Source organism: Eleutherodactylus coqui, chromosome 11 (genome assembly GCF_035609145.1).
Source record: "Eleutherodactylus coqui strain aEleCoq1 chromosome 11, aEleCoq1.hap1, whole genome shotgun sequence".
NCBI lineage: Eukaryota > Metazoa > Chordata > Amphibia > Anura > Eleutherodactylidae > Eleutherodactylus > Eleutherodactylus coqui.
The window spans coordinates 76540378-76559179 of NC_089847.1; the positions used below are offsets into that span (position 1 = coordinate 76540378).

Below are 18802 nucleotides of genomic sequence, written 5' to 3' on the forward strand. Positions count from 1 at the left end.
ATCAGCCTCCTTCAGGGACGGTAAATCTGAGTTTTAAATGCACCTCTGGATTCACTTACAGAAGTCCAGGCAATGAGTAGTGGGGCTGTTCAGGTCTTTGGAATAGAAGGGAGTGTAGTAGTCTTTAAATATGGTGGCAACACTAAAGCCAGGTATTAAAGGATCTGGGAAGTCATATGAATCTCAGACAAATGTATGTCCCTGATGGGTCCTCAGGGCTCTGGCAAGAGTTTTCCTACTCCTATTCCCAAATTTTGAACATTTAGACAACAGAATAGTATACCTTTTGCTTTATCAGGAAGAAGTGTGTAACAATTTTCAGCCCTGTGTGAGGGAGATTCTAATGTAATTTGATAGAGTTAATGTTTCTGATTCTCAAATTGAAACATCGCTTAAACCTGCTAGCATTTAAGACTTAGGAAATACAGAAAACAACACCGATGTTTCAGTGCAGCCTTCCAAAGTACGACAGGAGATTGGATCCAACTTCTCTGTTATTGGATGGATACTTGTGGGTTATGTGTCACCACTTTTTAAATATACACCATTCAATGCAGGGGCGTAGCTAGAGGCTCATGGGCCCGGGTGCAAAAGTTTAGCTTGGGGCCCCCTTCCAGACCCGTCCAACCGCCACTCCTTTTCACGGCTACTCCTTGTATATCACTTTTAGCTACATTACTGTTTTTTTTTAATGACCCATCAATGGATCATTAGTAATCAGGGGTTTTAGCAGATTTTTAAAACATCCAGAACACAAGCCTCAAGGCTCGCTTTGCTTCCCCAAGAAAGAAAAAAATAATTCATATTATATATATATATTATACACACACACACACACACACACACACACACACACACACACACACTCATTGGAGACAGCATAAGCTAACTTTTATAACATGTTTTTGGGGGGTTTCACTTCTCTACTTTTCAAAAGCCATAACTTTTATATTTTTCCACCAACATGGCAATATAAGGGCTTGTTTTCTGCGTGGCAAACTGTAGTTTTTATTGGTGTCTTTTGTGTGTACATAAAATGTATTGTAAAACTTTTATTCACTTTTTTTGAGGCCTGGGAGAGAAAACATCAATTCTGCCATTTTTTACGGCATTAATCGTGCAGCATAAATGGCATTATACATTTTTCTGTGGGTCGGCATGATTACAACGATACTATCTCACAGAACGCTCCTCGCTCTCCTCCCACAACTCCCCATCGTACAGATCCCCCGTCGTTCTCAACCACTCCACAGGACGCCCCTTGTTCCCCCCCACCCCCATGCCATCACACAGAACACCCCTTCTCCCCCCTCCACACAGAACACCTCTGGTCCCCCCCCCCAACACTCCTCATCACACAGAACCCCTCTTGTCCCCCTCCCACTCCCCATTACACAGAACACCCCTCGTTTCCCAATCACAAAGAACACCCCTTGTTCCCCCCCCACACAGAAAACACCTCGTTTACCAATCACACAGAAGACCCCTCGTCCCCCCCCCACTCCCCATCACACAGAAGACCCCTCGTTCCCCTCCCACTCCCCATCACACAGAAGACCCCTCGTCTCCCCCCCACTCCCCATCACACAGAAGACCCCTCGTCCCCCCCCCCACTCCCCATCACACAGAAGACCCCTCGTCCCCCCCCCACTCCCCATCACACAGAAGACCCCTCGTCCCCCCCCCCACTCCCCATCACACACAGAACACCCCTCGTCCCCCCCCACTCCCCATCACACACAGAACACCCCTCGTCCCCCCCCCCCACTCCCCATCACACACAGAACACCCCTCGTCCCCCCCCCACTCCCCATCACACACAGAACACCCCTCGTCCCCCCCCCCCACTCCCCATCACACACAGAACACCCCTCGTCCCCCCCCCACTCCCCATCACACACAGAACACCCCTCGTCCCCCCCCCACTCCCCATCACACACAGAACACCCCTCGTCCCCCCCCCCCACTCCCCATCACACACAGAACACCCCTCGTCCCCCCCCCCACTCCCCATCACACACAGAACACCCCTCGTCCCCCCCCCACTCCCCATCACACACAGAACACCCCTCGTCCCCCCCCCACTCCCCATCACACACAGAACACCCCTCGTCCCCCCCCACTCCCCATCACACACAGAACACCCCTCGTTCCCCCCCTCTCCCCATCACACACAGAACACCCCTCGTTCCCCCCCCTCTCCCCATCACACACAGAACACCCCTCGTTCCCCCCCCTCTCCCCATCACACACAGAACACCCCTCGTTCCCCCCCCTCTCCCCATCACACAGAGAACACCCCTCGTTCCCCCCCCTCTCCCCATCACACAGAGAACACCCCTCGTTCCCCCCCTCTCCCCATCACACAGAACACCCCTCGTCCCCCCCCACTCACCATCACACAGAACACCCCTCGTTCCCCCCCCTCCCCATCACACAGAACACCCCTCGTCCCCCCCCACTCACCATCACACAGAACACCCCTCGTTTCCCAATCACACAGAAACACCCGTCCCCCCCACACTCCCCATCACATAGAAACCCCCTCCCCCCCCCCACTCCCATCACACAGAACACCTCGTTTCCCCTCCACTCCCCATCACACAGAACACCCTTCGTTTCCCCCCCACACTCGCTATCACACAGAACACCTTGTTTCTCCCCACTCCTATCACACAGAACCCCCCCTGCCCTCCCCCCACACACAGACACTCCCCATCACACAGAAAACCCCTCGTTTCCCCTACTCCCCATCCCACACAGAACAGCCCCCCCCCCCTCTTAATCATACCGAGGACGTTCCCTCTCACTGACTGCACTTACTTTCACTATGGTCTGTGCACAGCCAGGTAGCTTCTCCTGCACATCGACGCTTTCTCCCGGACCTCCGCTCAGACTCCTCCCCCATCTGGTTCTCCAGCACTGATATCATCAGAGGGGAGGAGTCTGAGCGGAGGTCCGGGAGGAAGCGCCGAGGTGCAGGAGAAGCTGCCTGGCTGCGCAGAGACCATAGTGAAAGTAAGTGCAGTCAGTCAGTGTCGTGGAAAGTAAGCCCCGTAGGCCCCCAGGGGCTTAGGGGCCGGGTCGCAGTCGCGACCCCAGCACCCCCTATATGTACGCCAGTGATTCAATGCTATCTTGCAGACTATTGACGCCTTTATACCATCTGAATATTATTATAAATATTTATATTTTCAAGAAATTAAGTGTTTAATACATAGTGGTGGTGGTGGGGGGGGGGTTTACGCATATGTATTAGTAAAACATTTGTGAAATTAATTAAAACAGTAGTGACTAGAGATGAGCAAGTATACTCGCTAAAGGCAATTGCTCGAGCGAGCGTTGCCTTTAGCGAGTACCTGCCCGCACGAGACTGAAGGTTCGGGTGCCGGCGCGGGGGAGCGGTGAGTAGCGGCTGTCAGCAGGAGGGAGCGGGGGGGGGGGGAGAGAAGGAGATCTCCCCTCCATTCCTTCCCGCTCTCCCCCGCAGCTCCCTACCCGCCGCCGGCACCCGACCTTCAGTCTCGAGCGGGCGAGTACTCGCTAAAGGCAATGCTCGCTCGAGCGATTGCCTTTAGCGAGTATACTCGCTCATCTCTAGTAGTGACAGATAACCCACAAGCACCAAATGATGTACTAAAATGATGCTGAATGGACATAAATCCTTTCTCTGCGTGTAAGGTTCATAACTGTGACAACTGAATGTTCAAATGGAATCAATACGATACATATGAATAGTGCTACAGAATATCATTTTTTCATTAAAAAAAAATTAACTAAGGACATTGATTTGAATGATATACGATAATGTGGTTGAAGGTAAGGGTAAACATGGTGGTGAATTAATATTCTAATTAGGTCAATATGATAATAGTAATGGATATAATATGAAATAACAGAAAACTTCAGGATGAAAGATTAGAGATGGTGTAAATATTGGTGTGCAATAAAGGATGTAACGTGGGGTGTGAGGGAAAAGCAAAATATATATCACGGTGAAGTGCAACATAGAATAAGGCAAAATAATAAAACATGAAAAAAAAAGTGAACGGAATGTGTGTGAATGAATTTATATAAGAAAAAAAATAACCAAACAAAGAAATATATATATATATAAGTGGATAAAAGACAATCTAGAGACGTGTGACCCATCATATATATGGCTTTCGTGGAGACCCATTAGTGTCAAGGTGTTTAGCTTGAAGATCCAATACATTTCTCTTTTTCGTGAAACTTGAAGTCTATTGGCTGTATGGGGCGTAACTGAACAACTCAGAGTTGCAATCATGAAAAACGGATGCATGTCTTGACACAATACATGTTTCGAAATACCACAATGCTTGTGTGATACGACCCACATATTGCAGGTGATAGCGGCATGTAGAAAGACAAAACTAGATGAGCAGTTCAGAAACTATTTGATCTGAAACCGTTCTTCAGTTACATTACTAATAAAACTCATATTTTTGTTGCTAATGCTGCTGAAACATTTACAGTTTTTTCTGCCGCACCTGTAACAACACACCAGTTTTGGTAAAAGCTGGTGGCAATGTATAGGATGGAGTCTGGTAATTTCAATTTGTTAGGAGCTGTGGTGGCCTTTAACCCCTTAGTGACAGAGCTTTTTTTGCTTTTTTCCATTTTTGTTTTTTCCTACTCTTTTAAAAAATCGTAGCTCCTTTATTTATCCATAGACGTCGCTGTATGAGGGCTTGTTTTTTGCGGGATGAGTTGTATTTTTCAATGGCACTATTTATTGTATCATATAATTTACTGAAAAACTTTTAAATAATTCTTAGAGAGAAATGGAAAAAAAACGACATTTCACCATCTTTCGGTGCGTCCTGTTTCTACAGCACACAAATTGCAACAAAAACGACCTGCTATTTTTATTTTATGGGTCAGTACGATTGCTACGATACCAAACTTGTATAGTATTTTTTTTGCTGTAGTACTTTTATTTTTTTTTTAAGATATTCAATTTTTTTCAATTATTTTCTGCGGTCATTTTGTGCGCGCAATACGTTTTTTATTTTTTCGTCGACGTAGTTGAGCAAGGGCTCATTTTTTGCGGGATGTCCTGAAGTTTCCGATAGTATCAATTTGGAATACATACGACTTTTTGATCACTTTTTATTGCGTTTTTTCTGGGAGACAGGGTAACTAAAAAAGTGTATTTCTGGCGTTCTTTATTTTTTTTTCACCGACGTTCACCGTGCGGGAAAAATAATGCACTACTTTGATAGATCGGACTTTTACGGACGCGGCGATATCAAATACATATTTTTATTTTATGATTATGATTTTTTAATAATGGATATGGCAAAAGGGGGGTGATTTATAAACTTTTATAACTTTTTTTTTTTTAACAATTAAAAAAACTTTATTGATCTTTTTTTTTACTTTACTTTGAAGTCCCCCTGGGGGACTTTAACATGCGATGCTTTGATCGCTCCTGCAGTATGACGTAATGCTATAGCATTATGTCATACTGCTTTTTTACAGGCAGTCTATGAAGCCACCCTGTGTGGATGGCTTGATAGGCAGTCTGCTAAGGCAGCCCTGGGGCCATTCATTAGGCCCCCGGCTGCCGTGACACCTGCACGGCTCCCCCGATCTCACCGCGGGGGGGCCGTGCGGGACCCCGAACAGCGTTCGGGGGATTTAAATGCCGCTGTCAGAACTGACAGCGGCATTTAAAGGGTTAATAGCCGCGATCGCCCGAACGGCCGAGCGCAGCTATTGCCCGCGGGTGTCAGCTGTAATAAACAGCTGATGCCCGCACTGTATGGAGGGAGATAGCGGCGCTACCTCCCTCCATACACGTCCTGCAACAGCAGGACGTAGTTTCCCGATGAGGGGGGTCGTTAAGGGGTTAAAGTCCATGCCCTTCTGAAGTTGGTGCAGGCTTTTGGTGGGATGTGGTCAACATATGGATCTTGTAATAAGGTTGGCCAGTGTTTTTCCAAACTTTTCTGTCTCAAAAGTATGACAAACAATCAAAGTGGTTACAAAGTTCCGACTGTAATTGTGAGGATTGATTTTCTGAGTGTCAGACTCGTTGGTTGATGTATCATTGTTTGAAGGCTGCTTCCACTAGGTTTGAGGATATTTATTTTGCCTGAACCTTTGTTTTATAATTAAACTTTGTGCATTGAAGTCATCTATCTTGGTACAATTGTGTTTAAAGCAAACTGCCCATATGGTAGGTTTCCTTTCCATTTTCTGTAGTGTACACTCCTGAAATCAAAAAACTATTTCCATCAACAGGTTTCAAATACATTCTGGTTACCACCCTTTGTGTGTCTAAGGGTTTATTAAGACGGCCGTATATTGGCCGGGTATTCACACCTGGCTAATATACGGTGTTCCTCTCTGCAGGGGGAGGAGGCTGGAAGAGCCAGGAGCAGTGCACTGAACTCCCGCCCCCTCTCCTCCTCCTCTCCGCCCCTCTGCACTATTTGCAATGGGGGGAGGCGGGACGGGGGCAAAGCTAAATGCACTGCTCCTGATTCTTCTAGCCTCCTCACCCTGCAGAGGGGGACACCGTATATCGGCAGGGGCGTGAATACCCAGCTGATATACGGTTGTCTGAATAAGCCCTTAAGCTGTGTTCACACAGAGTAGAATTGCCGCATGGAAATTCCAAATGCATTTTTAAACCTGAGACTTAGCAACAAAGTTGACGAGATTTGCAAAAATGTAATTTACACGCTGCTGACAAGCTGCACGGAAACTGCCATGCTTTGTGCAATTTAAATACGCAAAACATGTAAATTGTATCACCGTTTCCGCTGCAGGCTCTCTTCTCTCCATGTAGAATTTCCATGCCGTCCCGCTGCGGACATTCCGCGAGACTTACATCCCGTGGGAACCCAGGCTTCAGATCAAGTCCAGGGACTACAGCAGATCCAGAGCATCTACACCACATAACTCTTTCGTGCCCCTCTTATTGGCAGTGTTCCATGTCAGCTAATAGACACAATCAGGTATTTAATGAATAGCCAGATGTGTTATATCTGAAAAAGAGGCTGTGCCTTGAAACGCATTTTACTGCTGATTCTTAGAGGGGTTTTCCAGGGAGCCATTGAAATTAACACCAGCCATGCCTGCAGTTACAAGATGGAGACTTCCGCTCCGACATCTGTGTATTTGCAGTGCTGACAGAATGCGCCTGCTCAGCTGATCATTCGGGGTAGCGAGCGACGAACCCCAGCCGATCAACTGTTGATGACCTATCCTGAGGATAAGACATCAATAGTATTTCACTGAAAAACCCCTTTCAGTTTTATACAATAAAGAATACCATTTATATTCCTGCTGCCACTCCGCTGCAGAGAGCTGCACCTGGCGCCAAATATTCAGACATTTCCCGTGTGTTGCATGACTTGTCATCCATAGGTTTAGACTGGCTAGCCTCACCTCCACATATGCATGTCCACCACCAATTAATCACAGACATGTCCTTGGCAAACCGAGAAACACCACCACAAGGTTGCTCCACCTTTCTCTTTTTTCAGTATTTACATTAAAACCAAGTCCGGGTATTCGATGGATATGGGTAAGCTTTTACCTGAGAATGCTCGGTTAAAATGATTCTGGGTAAGGTACCAGGTGAAAGTCCTAATCTCCTCCCCTGAACCATCCAAAATGAAGATCAAATTGTCAATATCTCTCTCATGGAAGATAATCTTGTCAATCATTGATTTGAGGAAATGTAAGTGTCCTTAAATTCTCCTACGAAAAGACTGGCAAGACTGGGTGCAAATCTAGTGCCCATAGTGGTATATTTTATCTGCTGATACAGTTTGGAGTTAAACATGAAGTAAATGTAGTTATTCTTAAGAATGAAGTGAATGCCTTCAGCAATAATTTTTTTTTCACCGTGGGATGGACTGATCGTGGGCTAAAATGGAGCTTATGGTGTTCACACCCAGGCTATGCGGAATATTTGAGTAAGTGATGTAATGTCCAAAGTGCCCAACAACACGTGGGTTTCCACCGGAAATCAGACAGTATTTGGATGAGAGGCAGAGTGTCCTTTAGGTATGACTCTAGGTGAATGACATACCATTCAAGTAAGATATCAATATATTGGGATTGGTTGCAGGTGACTAAGTTTACCCCAGAGGGGATGGGTCTGCCTGGGGTGATGGGGATATCATTATGGATTTTGGGCAAGTGGTGAAAAATGAGAGTACGTCGGTTTTCAATGATAAGAAAATCTCCCCGCCCCCCCCCCCCCCCCCCAAGAATACAGTCCATATACGCTCCCTGAATAAGGTCAGAAGATGGTTTCTAGGTGGAGGAGGTGGTGTTAGAGGACGGGGGGATACAGCTCTCGTTGTCAGACAGTACAAACATGGCTTTGTTGGTGTATGTGGATCTGTTCTGCAAGATAATGCCACCGCTCCTTATCAGCATTACAGAAGACAAGGCCAGGTTTGTCTCTAAGGGAATTAAAAGCTACCGTTTCCTGTTTGTATAAATTACTTTTGACAGTACATATTTCATTAACCCTTTGCAATCCAATTTTGGATTCAGGGTTTCCTAGGGGGCTTTCTCTTCCTGCCATTCTACAATAGCAGCATCTGCTGGCTAGAGCCAGTACTGCGGTATGGGACATGCTGGAGAGGCCCCCGACAACAGAGCGGCCAGTAGTATACAATAAGAATACCCTGCCGGACGTCTTCCAACATCGAAGCTGTACAGACTTCACTCAGAATGTCTTCAGACGTCAGACAGTGGATTGGAAAGGGTTAATGCTCCTAAAATCAGCCGACACCAGAGAATAAAACATGTTAATGTAATTACCTCTGTAGTGTATGGGGTAGAAGGAGCATTTTGGTTTCAGGTCCATAGGAAAAGGTTCCGGGGAGGTGGTAGTGGTGGCCATGCCTGTTCTATTTTACTGCATTTCAGATCATTGTTATTGCACCTCATGACCCATTGAAATTATGGGGTGTGTTAAAAAAAACGCTGCCGAACGTGTTTGAAAAACACCATTCGAAAAAGCGACGTTTAAAACATGGCGTTTTTACAGACGCCTGTATGAGAGCAGTCTTAACTGCTAAATCTGTAACACTCTTTTTCCTCTGAAACACTTATTCTAAAACTTTCTGGAACACTACACCACGAGACCATATGTCCTCTTCTCTGTCGATGGATGTCTCCAGCTCTGGCCACAAGAAACATCATGTGTCCCACATACAGTGCGCCTGCGCTGCACCTGAGGCATTATGCACAAGCGCTGTGAATCCTCCACTGCGGGAAGGACATCATGCACACGCACCATCGCCAATGCTGCACAGGAGCGCCATATGTGGAGAGCCTGACATTGCCAGTGGACGGAGCTGTAGATGTCCATCAACAGAGTATGGGACGTTTTTAAGCAGAAGAGCGAGGGATGGAACCCTGACCGCTGGCAGATGTGACCCACCTATCGGATGGGCTATGGCTTACTAACATGTGGCACAGGAAATCTTTCTGCGGCTAGATCTAAAGATGGGAGCCACAAGACAGAGAGGTAATGGTACCATTTTAATCATCATTTAGTCCACTCATGCTTCGGTATATGTAGTTTAATAGGCAAAAATTAGCTGACAGACTTCCTTTAAAGCAGGGGTCCCCAACTCCAGTCCTCAGGGACCACCAACAGGTCATGTTTTCAGGATATCCTATAGTAAGAGCACCTGTGGCAATGTCTGAGGAACCAACAATAATTACATCACCTGTGTAACACTGAGGAAATCCTGAAAACACGACCTGTTGGTGGTCCCTGAGGACTGGAGTTGGGGAACACTGCTTTAAAGGATCTGCTGTTAACCTCCTGGTGCCAGACATCACAGGGCACCTTCAGAGTTCTTGTGAAGTCCATAAGTCAATGGATCAAAACTGTTTTGGTGGTATGAGGGGCAACCTATACAACATCAGACATTTGGCTTTAACCCCTATCCTCCCTATGACGTAAGAGTACATCATAGGAGGGGGTTCTTCCCGCAAAATGACGACCCTTACGTTAAAGGGATAGCGCGAGATCATAGCAGATCTCGCTCCATCCTGCAGCGGGAGCCGGCTGTCACTAGTAGCCGGTCTCCTGCTGCGACAGCGGGGGGCATTGGAAATGCGCCCACCCGCTGTTAACCCTTTCCTGCCGCAATCTAAGTAGACTGTGACTTGAGCCAGCTCTCGCGTTAACATCGCGAGAGCCCGGCTGGTTGCTATGGCAACAGGACGCCGGATACCAGCTTCCTGTATTGCCATTGCCTAAGATCGCTATAATAAGCGATAAGGCAAGGCAGGAATGAAGTCCTGCTATGCCTTATCGTAGCGATCTTCAGTCCTGCAGTGTAAGTCCCTCAGAGGGACACACATTGTGTAAAAAGAAGAGAAAAATAAAGTACAAAAAATAAAAATGTTAAAAAAACCTTTTTTTTATGCTTTTTCTCATAAAAAAAAATCTAACATATTTGGTAACGACGCGTACAATAAATTGAACACGTTTTTTATCCTGCACTGCAAAAAGCGTTAAAAACGCAATAAAAGTGATTTTTATAAAAAACGTATGTACCCCAAAATGGTACCAATAAAAACTACGGCTCGTCTGGCAAACAATAAGCCCTCAGAGAGCTCCGTCCATGGAAAAATAAAAAAGTTATAGGACTTAGAATGCAGTGAGTTTAGAAAAAAAATAATAATTTCCAAAAAAAAGGGGTTTTATTGTGGAAAAGTGGAAAAACTTTAAAAAAATATAATAATTTTGGTATTGTTGTAACCGTACCGTCCCGCGTAAAAAAATATAGTGTGTCATTTATGCTACATAATTAACGCTCTAAAAAAAAATCTATGGCAGAATTGATGCGTTTTCTCTCCCTACGATCATAAAAAAAAAATAATAATAAAAGTTTTACAATATAGTCTATGTAACCAAAAATGGTACCAATGAAAACTACAGTTCACCACGCAAAAAACAAGCCCTTACACGGCCGCGTCGACGGAAAAATACAAAAGTTATTGCTTTTGAAAAATGGAGATGGAAAAATACTGAAAATCGTTTGGTCCTCAACGCCAAAATAGGCCATGTCCTTAAGGGGTTAATCTTAAGGCTGATCAATGTACAACATAGTATATATCACTAGAAAGACAAACAAATGCACACACAAGTAAATGCATAAATACAAAAAGTGTAAGATAATCAAATTGTTATAAGTGGCCCTGAGATTTTTGCTTACCTCACAGTACACAATGTCCGCACCATAATCTAAAGCAAGAAGTCGCATGGGCAAAGTACCCACACGAACCATAGGAGCCAGGATGGCTTTATCACAGAACGAAAGTACCATTATGGAAGTTCCTAAAAGAAAACAGAACATGAAGACGCTTTAACTGGCTACGCTTCAATATCCACTACTATAATATGCAATTGAGATATTGTTTAAGTATAACACCATTGTTATCAAGATGACCTCATGTGTTTGCAGGGTCACACTGTCACCACATTCAAAAATGTGAAGAATGGGTCGCAGGAAAAGTTCTTCAATACTGCTGCAATAAAAGGTTTGGTACCGTTAGCCAGTAGAGCAAAATGTGATTGCTCCCAGCAAGAGAAACCACGTAATCTTGTAGATATGATACCTTTTAATGGCTAACAAAAACACATGACGTTATAGCGAGCTTTTGAAACTCTCAGGGTTTGAAAATTATGCCTAAATAAGAACCCTGAGAGGTTTGAAAGCTCGCTATAACATCATGTATTATATCACACTGCAATTGGGCAGGTATTCTATCAAGCCACCCCATGGGTATGGCTTGATAGTCATTCTGCCATGATGGCCCTGGAGTCTTTCAGAAGGCCCCCCCCCCCCCCATTTGCATGGCATCCGCATGGCAACACGCGATCTCATCGCGGGATAGGGGGGGCTATAGGGACCCCCAAACATCAGTCGGAGGATTTAAATGCCGCTGTCAGAATAGACATCAGCATTCAAAGGGTTAACAGCTCCGCTGAGTGGCACGGCTTATTAGAGCTGTTGCCACTGAGTGTTGGTTGTAAGAAACAGCTGGCGCCCGCGGTGTATGGGCACCCTGTGATCTCCTTCTATACACACCCCGAACGTGCAGGACGTACCCTTACGTCCTGTGTCGGTAACACAAAATTGGATATTTTTTCGAAACGACTTGCAAGGAAGAGTGACTTTTATGCAAATAGCTTTAGTGCCTCAACCAACCTATACACCAAGCTGAAACTCCGCAGAACTTAATATAGATGACGTATGAACACTACGTAAAAATTTCTGCAAGATTGAAGGTGGTCGAACGGGGACTAATAGGCTGCCTTTCAACGGCAGTGACTGAATAACGCTAGTGATATTCCGCCACGGGGGAGGAGGGGGCGCACTGACAGGACTTCACGATGAGCCTATCTAACAGACAGGCTTACTGTGGAGAATCGTGGCAAATCGCTATGATTCTCCGCTCGTGGACGTCGGGCTGCACTTTTCATAGTTAGCCTGTGAAGAGAGTGTCATGTGAGGTCTTTGGGCAATTTATCGCCGCGGATCTCACAATGACAACTCACCCATGGACAAGCAGCCGTATGCCACTTGACATGGAATGACCCCATATACCATATTTTGGGGATTATAATATAACATATAACACACTTGACTATAAGACGCACCACAGGTTTAGACAACAGAAAACAAAAAATATTTCATACTAATTTAAATATCTTTGGGGGTCTAACAAAGTGGAGGGGCTACCTTCATTAACTTTGGTGTTCTAGCATATTAGAGAGGACTAAGGGTGAGCATTCAGCTCCTATTAGACCTAGTGTGTCCATTAAAACAATGGCGCAAGCACATAAATTCACATTCTACACATACAGCTCTACTAAATGCACAATTTTGCTGTGGTTCTGACCTCAAGTCTGAATACACCCTTATACTGCTGTGCACATATGACGACTTAGTAGGGTAGAAGGTGAAGAAGGTACTAGGGTAGAGAACGAAGCAAAATAGTGAAATTAGGTAGGTTGGTATACAATGAGGGGCAGGAACGCTATCTTTTCTCCCTAGGAAGAGCACCTAGAACAGTGCTGGCAAACCTTTTAGAGGCCGAGTGCCCAAACTGCAACCCAAAACCCACTTATTTATCGCAAAGTGCCAATATGTCAGGGGGCGGGGCTTATCACGACATATGATTTTACCTCCGACGTTATAAAAAGGACCAAGACGCTTCAAAAATAGACAGTGTGCAGATTTTGACTGCTTTTTGGATGCAGAATTTGCCACGGAAATTTCCGTTGAGGACATTCTGCAGCATTTCCGCCACGTATAAACATACCGCAGCATACCACATAGCGGCCCCAGTAATCACACACACACACAGCGGCCCCAGAGATAATAGCGACACACACACAGCGCTAGAGCAGTAATAGTGAACCCCAACAGAGCAGCCCAGCGGTAATAGTGAACCCCCTTCCCCCTGACAGAGCGGCCCCAACGGTAATAGTAACCACACACACACACACAAAGCAGCCCGGCAGGGTCACTGTTACCCCCCACACACAGCAGCCCCAGCGGCAATAGTGATCACCCTCCGCAGAGCAGCCCCAGCGGTAACAGTGACGTCCCCCAGCGGTAACCGTGACGTCCCCCAGCGGTAACCGTGACGTCCCACAGCGGTAACCGTGACGTCCCACAGCGGCCCCCAGCGGTAACCGTGACGTCCCACAGCGGTAACCGTGACGTCCCACAGCGGCCCCCAGCGGTAACCGTGACGTCCCCCAGCGGCCCCCAGCGGTAACCGTGACGTCCCCCAGCGGTAACCGTGACGTCCCACAGCGGTAACCGTGACGTCCCACAGCGGTAACCGTGACGTCCCACAGCGGCCCCCAGCGGTAACCGTGACGTCCCACAGCGGCCCCCAGCGGTAACCGTGACGTCCCACAGCGGCCCCTAGCGGTAACCGTGACGTCCCACAGCGGCCCCTAGCGGTAACCGTGACGTCCCACAGCGGCCCCTAGCGGTAACCGTGACGTCCCACAGCGGCCCCTAGCGGTAACCGTGACGTCCCACAGCGGCCCCTAGCGGTAACCGTGACGTCCCACAGCGGCCCCTAGCGGTAACCGTGACGTCCCACAGCGGCCCCTAGCGGTAACCGTGACGTCCCACAGCGGCCCCAGTGGTAACCGTGACGTCCCACAGCGGCCCCAGTGGTAACCGTGACGTCCCACAGCGGCCCCAGTGGTAACCGTGACGTCCCACAGCGGCCCCAGTGGTAACCGTGACGTCCCACAGCGGCCCCAGTAATAATGCTATTACTACTGGGACTGATATAGGGGCCCCTATTACTAATAGAATCCCCTATATCAGCCCCAGTAGTGATAGTGCCCCCCACAACCCATATACTTACCCCCTCCTCTGCTCAGCGCTGCAACTGGCATTGATTCCAGGTGCACAGTGTGATGTCAGTATGCTGCCAGATGCCTCCTCCCCTGCTCTCGTGGAACCATGTAGGAAACGTCAGGGGAGGGGGAGAAGGATCCTGGCTTCCCACTGATGTAACAGTGTGCGCCTGGATCAGTGCTACCGAGTGAACAACAGCAGGGGAGACGCGGCCCATGCCGATATTCACTAATGTTGTGAGCGTCCGACTACAGCGCATGCCAGCAGGGAGGGCTCTGCGTGCCACAGGTTCGCCACCACTGACCAAGAAAGTGATTGAGTGAGGAGACTTATAAGGTCATTCATGCTCTTCTGGGTAATATGCAAATAAAGGAGATATAACAATACCGCTGCAGCGTCACCTATTGAAAGGCAGCTTCCTGCAAGTCAATGTTAGACTCTTTATACAAGCCTTGTAACAATGACTGGAAATTGAAAGCCAAGCCAGAATCCATTTACAGACAGCTGTTTCGGGGGCATTTACCCCTCATCAGTGTGCAGTAGGTTTCAGGCTTGGCTAGCGTGAGGCCTGTGACGTAGGTCAGGAATGCTATAGGTATAGAATAAGACACAAGTAAAAATGTGCCCAGCTTGGTAGGTTGTGTTCAGTGGACCCAACCCCATTTCAAATGTAAAGTCATTTTCACACCACAAATAGCGGCTCCAATCGGAGTCTCCAGCGAAGACCTGCCCTAAAATCCTGGACGAAATAGCGCATGATGGAGGCCGGGCGGACCTCAATAAAGTCAATAGGGTTCGTCCACCAGTATTCGGTTCCATCATAAGACGGTATCCGCGTTTCTGGTCCTATGACTGAAAAGAAGAATGGAGAGCAAATCGCTGAAGTGAACACCGCCCAAGTGGCATGTAGCCAAGACCATTCATGGCACATTCACACACGGCGGAAATGCTGTCGATTTGCACAATTTCTGCATGGACAATCAACAACATTTGCAGTACAAGATAGTGCGTGGCGATGGGCGGCACGCAGCAGGTCCACAATATCACTGCATACTTGCTGCGCGCATATCTCTCGCTGGCGGCACGCTGTCAGATATGCTGTGCGACCTCGCCCTAATCGAGGAAGGAACCCCCCAAATATAAACAGCATAAAATCAGCAGCACGGTTTACGCATCAGACGAATCTGATTCATCTCCCGTCTCTCACCCACCGCCCGCTGCAGACCCAGTACCCCCTTCACAGCAGCGGTCTCTCAGCAGGTTACAGGGGGTTTCCAGGCGGCTTGTACTGATAAGCTATCCTATATATGGCTGGTCGGCTGCTTGGGACCCCAGCTGGTCGGGCGCTCGCTGTCAGCGCCACAACACAGACTGCTCTGACCGACACGGTGGCCGCTGCTGGGAACTGCAGGCACGGCTCTCATTGAATTCAACAAGAGCTACGCCCAAGAACGGGTCATCAGTAAAAATTGCGCAAAAACCTTTAACGTGTCCCGCAAGCCTACAAAAAATGCAACTTGGTGGCAAAAAGAGAAGAATATTAGGATGCCGGTTTAATGTCACAGCTGATCCGAGTCACAGAGGGGAATAAAGGCGCCTGACCCCCCTGACAACTCCCCAGAAGTGTGCCGCATCCCCAATACTGCAGCAGGGAAGTCACTATGGCAACCCCTGTAGCCCCCACAATGGCCGGCAGCCGCTGCTGTCACTACTCCTCACCTCTCCCTCCTCAGCGGCACGTGCGCTGCTCTCGGCGCTCTGTTTACGTGGGGCCACGGCGTCACTTCCAGCGCGCCTCTGACGTCACAGCAGAGCGACGACCAGCGTGCGTGTGGAATGTATCCACCTTGGAGGCCGAAGCTGGGGTGTTTTCTTCGCTTCTTCACCACTTCCAGTGATCTGCCGGTGATTCGGCTCCCCGCACGGACTCGGCAGTTCCTGGAGAAGCAAGAGAAGAAGCAGGGTCCGGCCGTGCATGTGCCCCGAGCTGGCAAGCTGCTCATCAGCTCTCGTAGGCGGGAGCTCAATCAGTTTTCCGGCGAGCGGTACGGGCGGTTGGAGCAGCCACCCCTTGTGAGCCGGGGATGGAGGCACCGAGAGTCGTATGGGGATCATTTTACCATTCTCAGACAGCAGGAACAGCGCCCCTGGCCGGAGACGGAGAACACCTTCCACTCCCTCCCTCTGCACCCGAGCCTGCTGTCTGCCCTGGATGCTCTGGACATGAAAACTCCCACCTGGATTCAGCAGCAGACGATCCCTGCCCTGCTGGCGGGCAAGAACGTGCTGTGCGCCTCTGAGACGGGCAGCGGTAAAACCCTGGCCTACCTGCTGCCCATAGTGCACAGCCTCCTGTCCCAGGAGAGTGATGCTGCCTCCTCGCCAGATCCTCGAGGTCTCATCCTGCTGCCTTCCATGGAGCTCGGATGTCAGGTGACATCAGTGGCGAAAAGACTTTGCGCCAAGCTGGACTTGTCCGTACAGTTCGTGGGAGGCGGTCGTGGACGCAAAGCCATAGAGAAGCCCTTCTGCGGCGATCCGTTGGATGTACTAACCGCCACACCTGGTGCCCTCTTGAAGGCCCTGAAGTGGGGGAAAGTTAGTTTGTCAAACCTTCATTACGTTGTCCTGGACGAGGCGGACACCTTGTTCGATGACACCTTCTGTCAACTAACCGAAACAATCCTCATGCACACGCAGATCGCTTCTTGTGCCACTGACTTGCAAGCGTTGGATAGGAAAGCCCAGCTAGCCATTATTGGAGCCACCTTCCCCACGGGTGTTGGCAAAGTACTTAATAAGATAACGGATCTTGGCAGTATTGATATCATCCAAAGCAAGAAGCTGCACTCCCTTATGCCCCATGTCCAGCAGATGTTTAAAAAACTCAAGGCATCCGATAAAATTTCAGAACTTCTGGTCCTACTAAAGAAACATTTGGAAGAGAAGCCGGGCACTGGAATGCTGGTGTTCTGTAACAACGTCACCACAGCCAACTGGCTTGGCTATATATTGGATGACCATAGCATCAAACATTTTAGGCTTCATGGCGACATGCCAGTTGATATGCGCCCTGGTATCTTTGAAAAGTTTCAGAAAGGCCAGTTTGATGTGTTAGTCTGCACGGACATGGCGTCCAGAGGGCTGGACAGTCTCCGAGTGGACATGGTAGTAAATTATGACTTTCCTTCCACTGTACAGGACTACTTGCACAGGGCAGGAAGGGTGGGGCGTGTTGGAAGTGAGAGTAATGGGAGTGTTGTGAGCTTTGTCACACATAACTGGGATGTTGAACTTGTGCAAAAGATTGAAACGGCTGCGCGGAAGCGAAGTGCGCTCCTGGCGACACAGTCCAGCATACAGAATCCTGTTAACTCTCGTGAAATTCTAAAAGAAGAACCGGAGATGTAGGAAAAGGGAGTCCTTATGCAGATCACAAAAGTTTGATTGTTATTCTGATAGCGCAGGACTGTGTGGTTTCTACAGCCAGATACCATATTGTTCTTCCTGTCAGGAATATTCATGTTAGCAATAAAATAGTAATTATATGCGCACCAATAAATTTCACAACACTGTACAAATTAGAGGTAACATTAACAGTTTATTGAAACTAAACTAATACGTTGAAAAATAGAAGTGAGCATCCTGCTCCCAAGAGCTTACAATCGATGAGGAAATAAGGGTCACCATGAGATAGATGCCCGATCACGTGACCTTCTCAGGGGCTCCGCGCATTACTCCGTTCGGAGTACATGGCTTCTGGCCAGTACTCCGAACATATCATTGTTGGGAGGCTGGCCTGATTCTCTGAAGTGTCGTTCAGATACACAATGTGATTGTTCCCAGCAAGAGAAACCACGTAATCTTGTAGATATACCTTTTAATGGCTAACAAAAATACAGGATGTTATTGCGAGCTTTCGAACCAACACAGGATTCCTCAGGCGTAATGAAATAGATCCGAAGAGGCATGCATATATATATACACACATACTTATGACAAGGCACGGAGTAATAATTTCTCTGCTCATCCTGTTGTGGTATTCTTTTAAGTGCAAATTAATCACATCCATGTCTGTGCTTCGGATTTATTTCAGTAAGCCTGAAGAAGAACCCAGAGTAGATTCGAAAGCTCGCAATATCATGTATTTTTCTTAGTCATTAAAAGGTATAATATCTACAAGATTATGTGGTTTCTCCTGCTGAAAACGATCATATTTTACTCTACTGCCTAACACCGTACCAAACTTTCTTACACAAACGCTTGCGAAGTGACATGAATACAGATGAGCGAGCATACTCGGTAAGGACAGATACTCGAGCGAGTATCGTCCTTACCGAGTACCTGCCTGCTCGCCCGCAAAGATTCGGGGGGTAGGGATCGGCGGGGGGGGG

At 47.7% G+C, this 18802-nt stretch overlaps 2 protein-coding genes across 2 annotated transcripts in view; one reads left to right on the forward strand and one right to left on the reverse strand.

The window, feature by feature from the left end:
• Window positions 1-16190, reverse strand: part of DUS2 (dihydrouridine synthase 2) — a 97129-nt gene extending 80939 nt beyond the window's left edge. The window contains exons 1-2 of the mRNA XM_066582681.1: window positions 16128-16190; window positions 11232-11353 (exon numbers count right to left, since the gene is read on the reverse strand). Of these exons, the coding sequence (XP_066438778.1) occupies window positions 11232-11342 (111 nt within the window). The 5' untranslated portion in view covers window positions 11343-11353; window positions 16128-16190. The remainder of the gene's footprint in view (window positions 1-11231; window positions 11354-16127) is intronic.
• Window positions 16191-16215: 25 nt separating this feature from the next.
• On the forward strand, window positions 16216-17978 carry DDX28 (DEAD-box helicase 28). The gene has a single exon (XM_066582682.1). The coding sequence runs from the start codon at window positions 16245-16247 to the stop codon at window positions 17817-17819; it is 1575 nt and encodes a 524-aa protein (XP_066438779.1). The 5' UTR covers window positions 16216-16244; the 3' UTR covers window positions 17820-17978.
• Window positions 17979-18802: the final 824 nt, after the last annotated feature.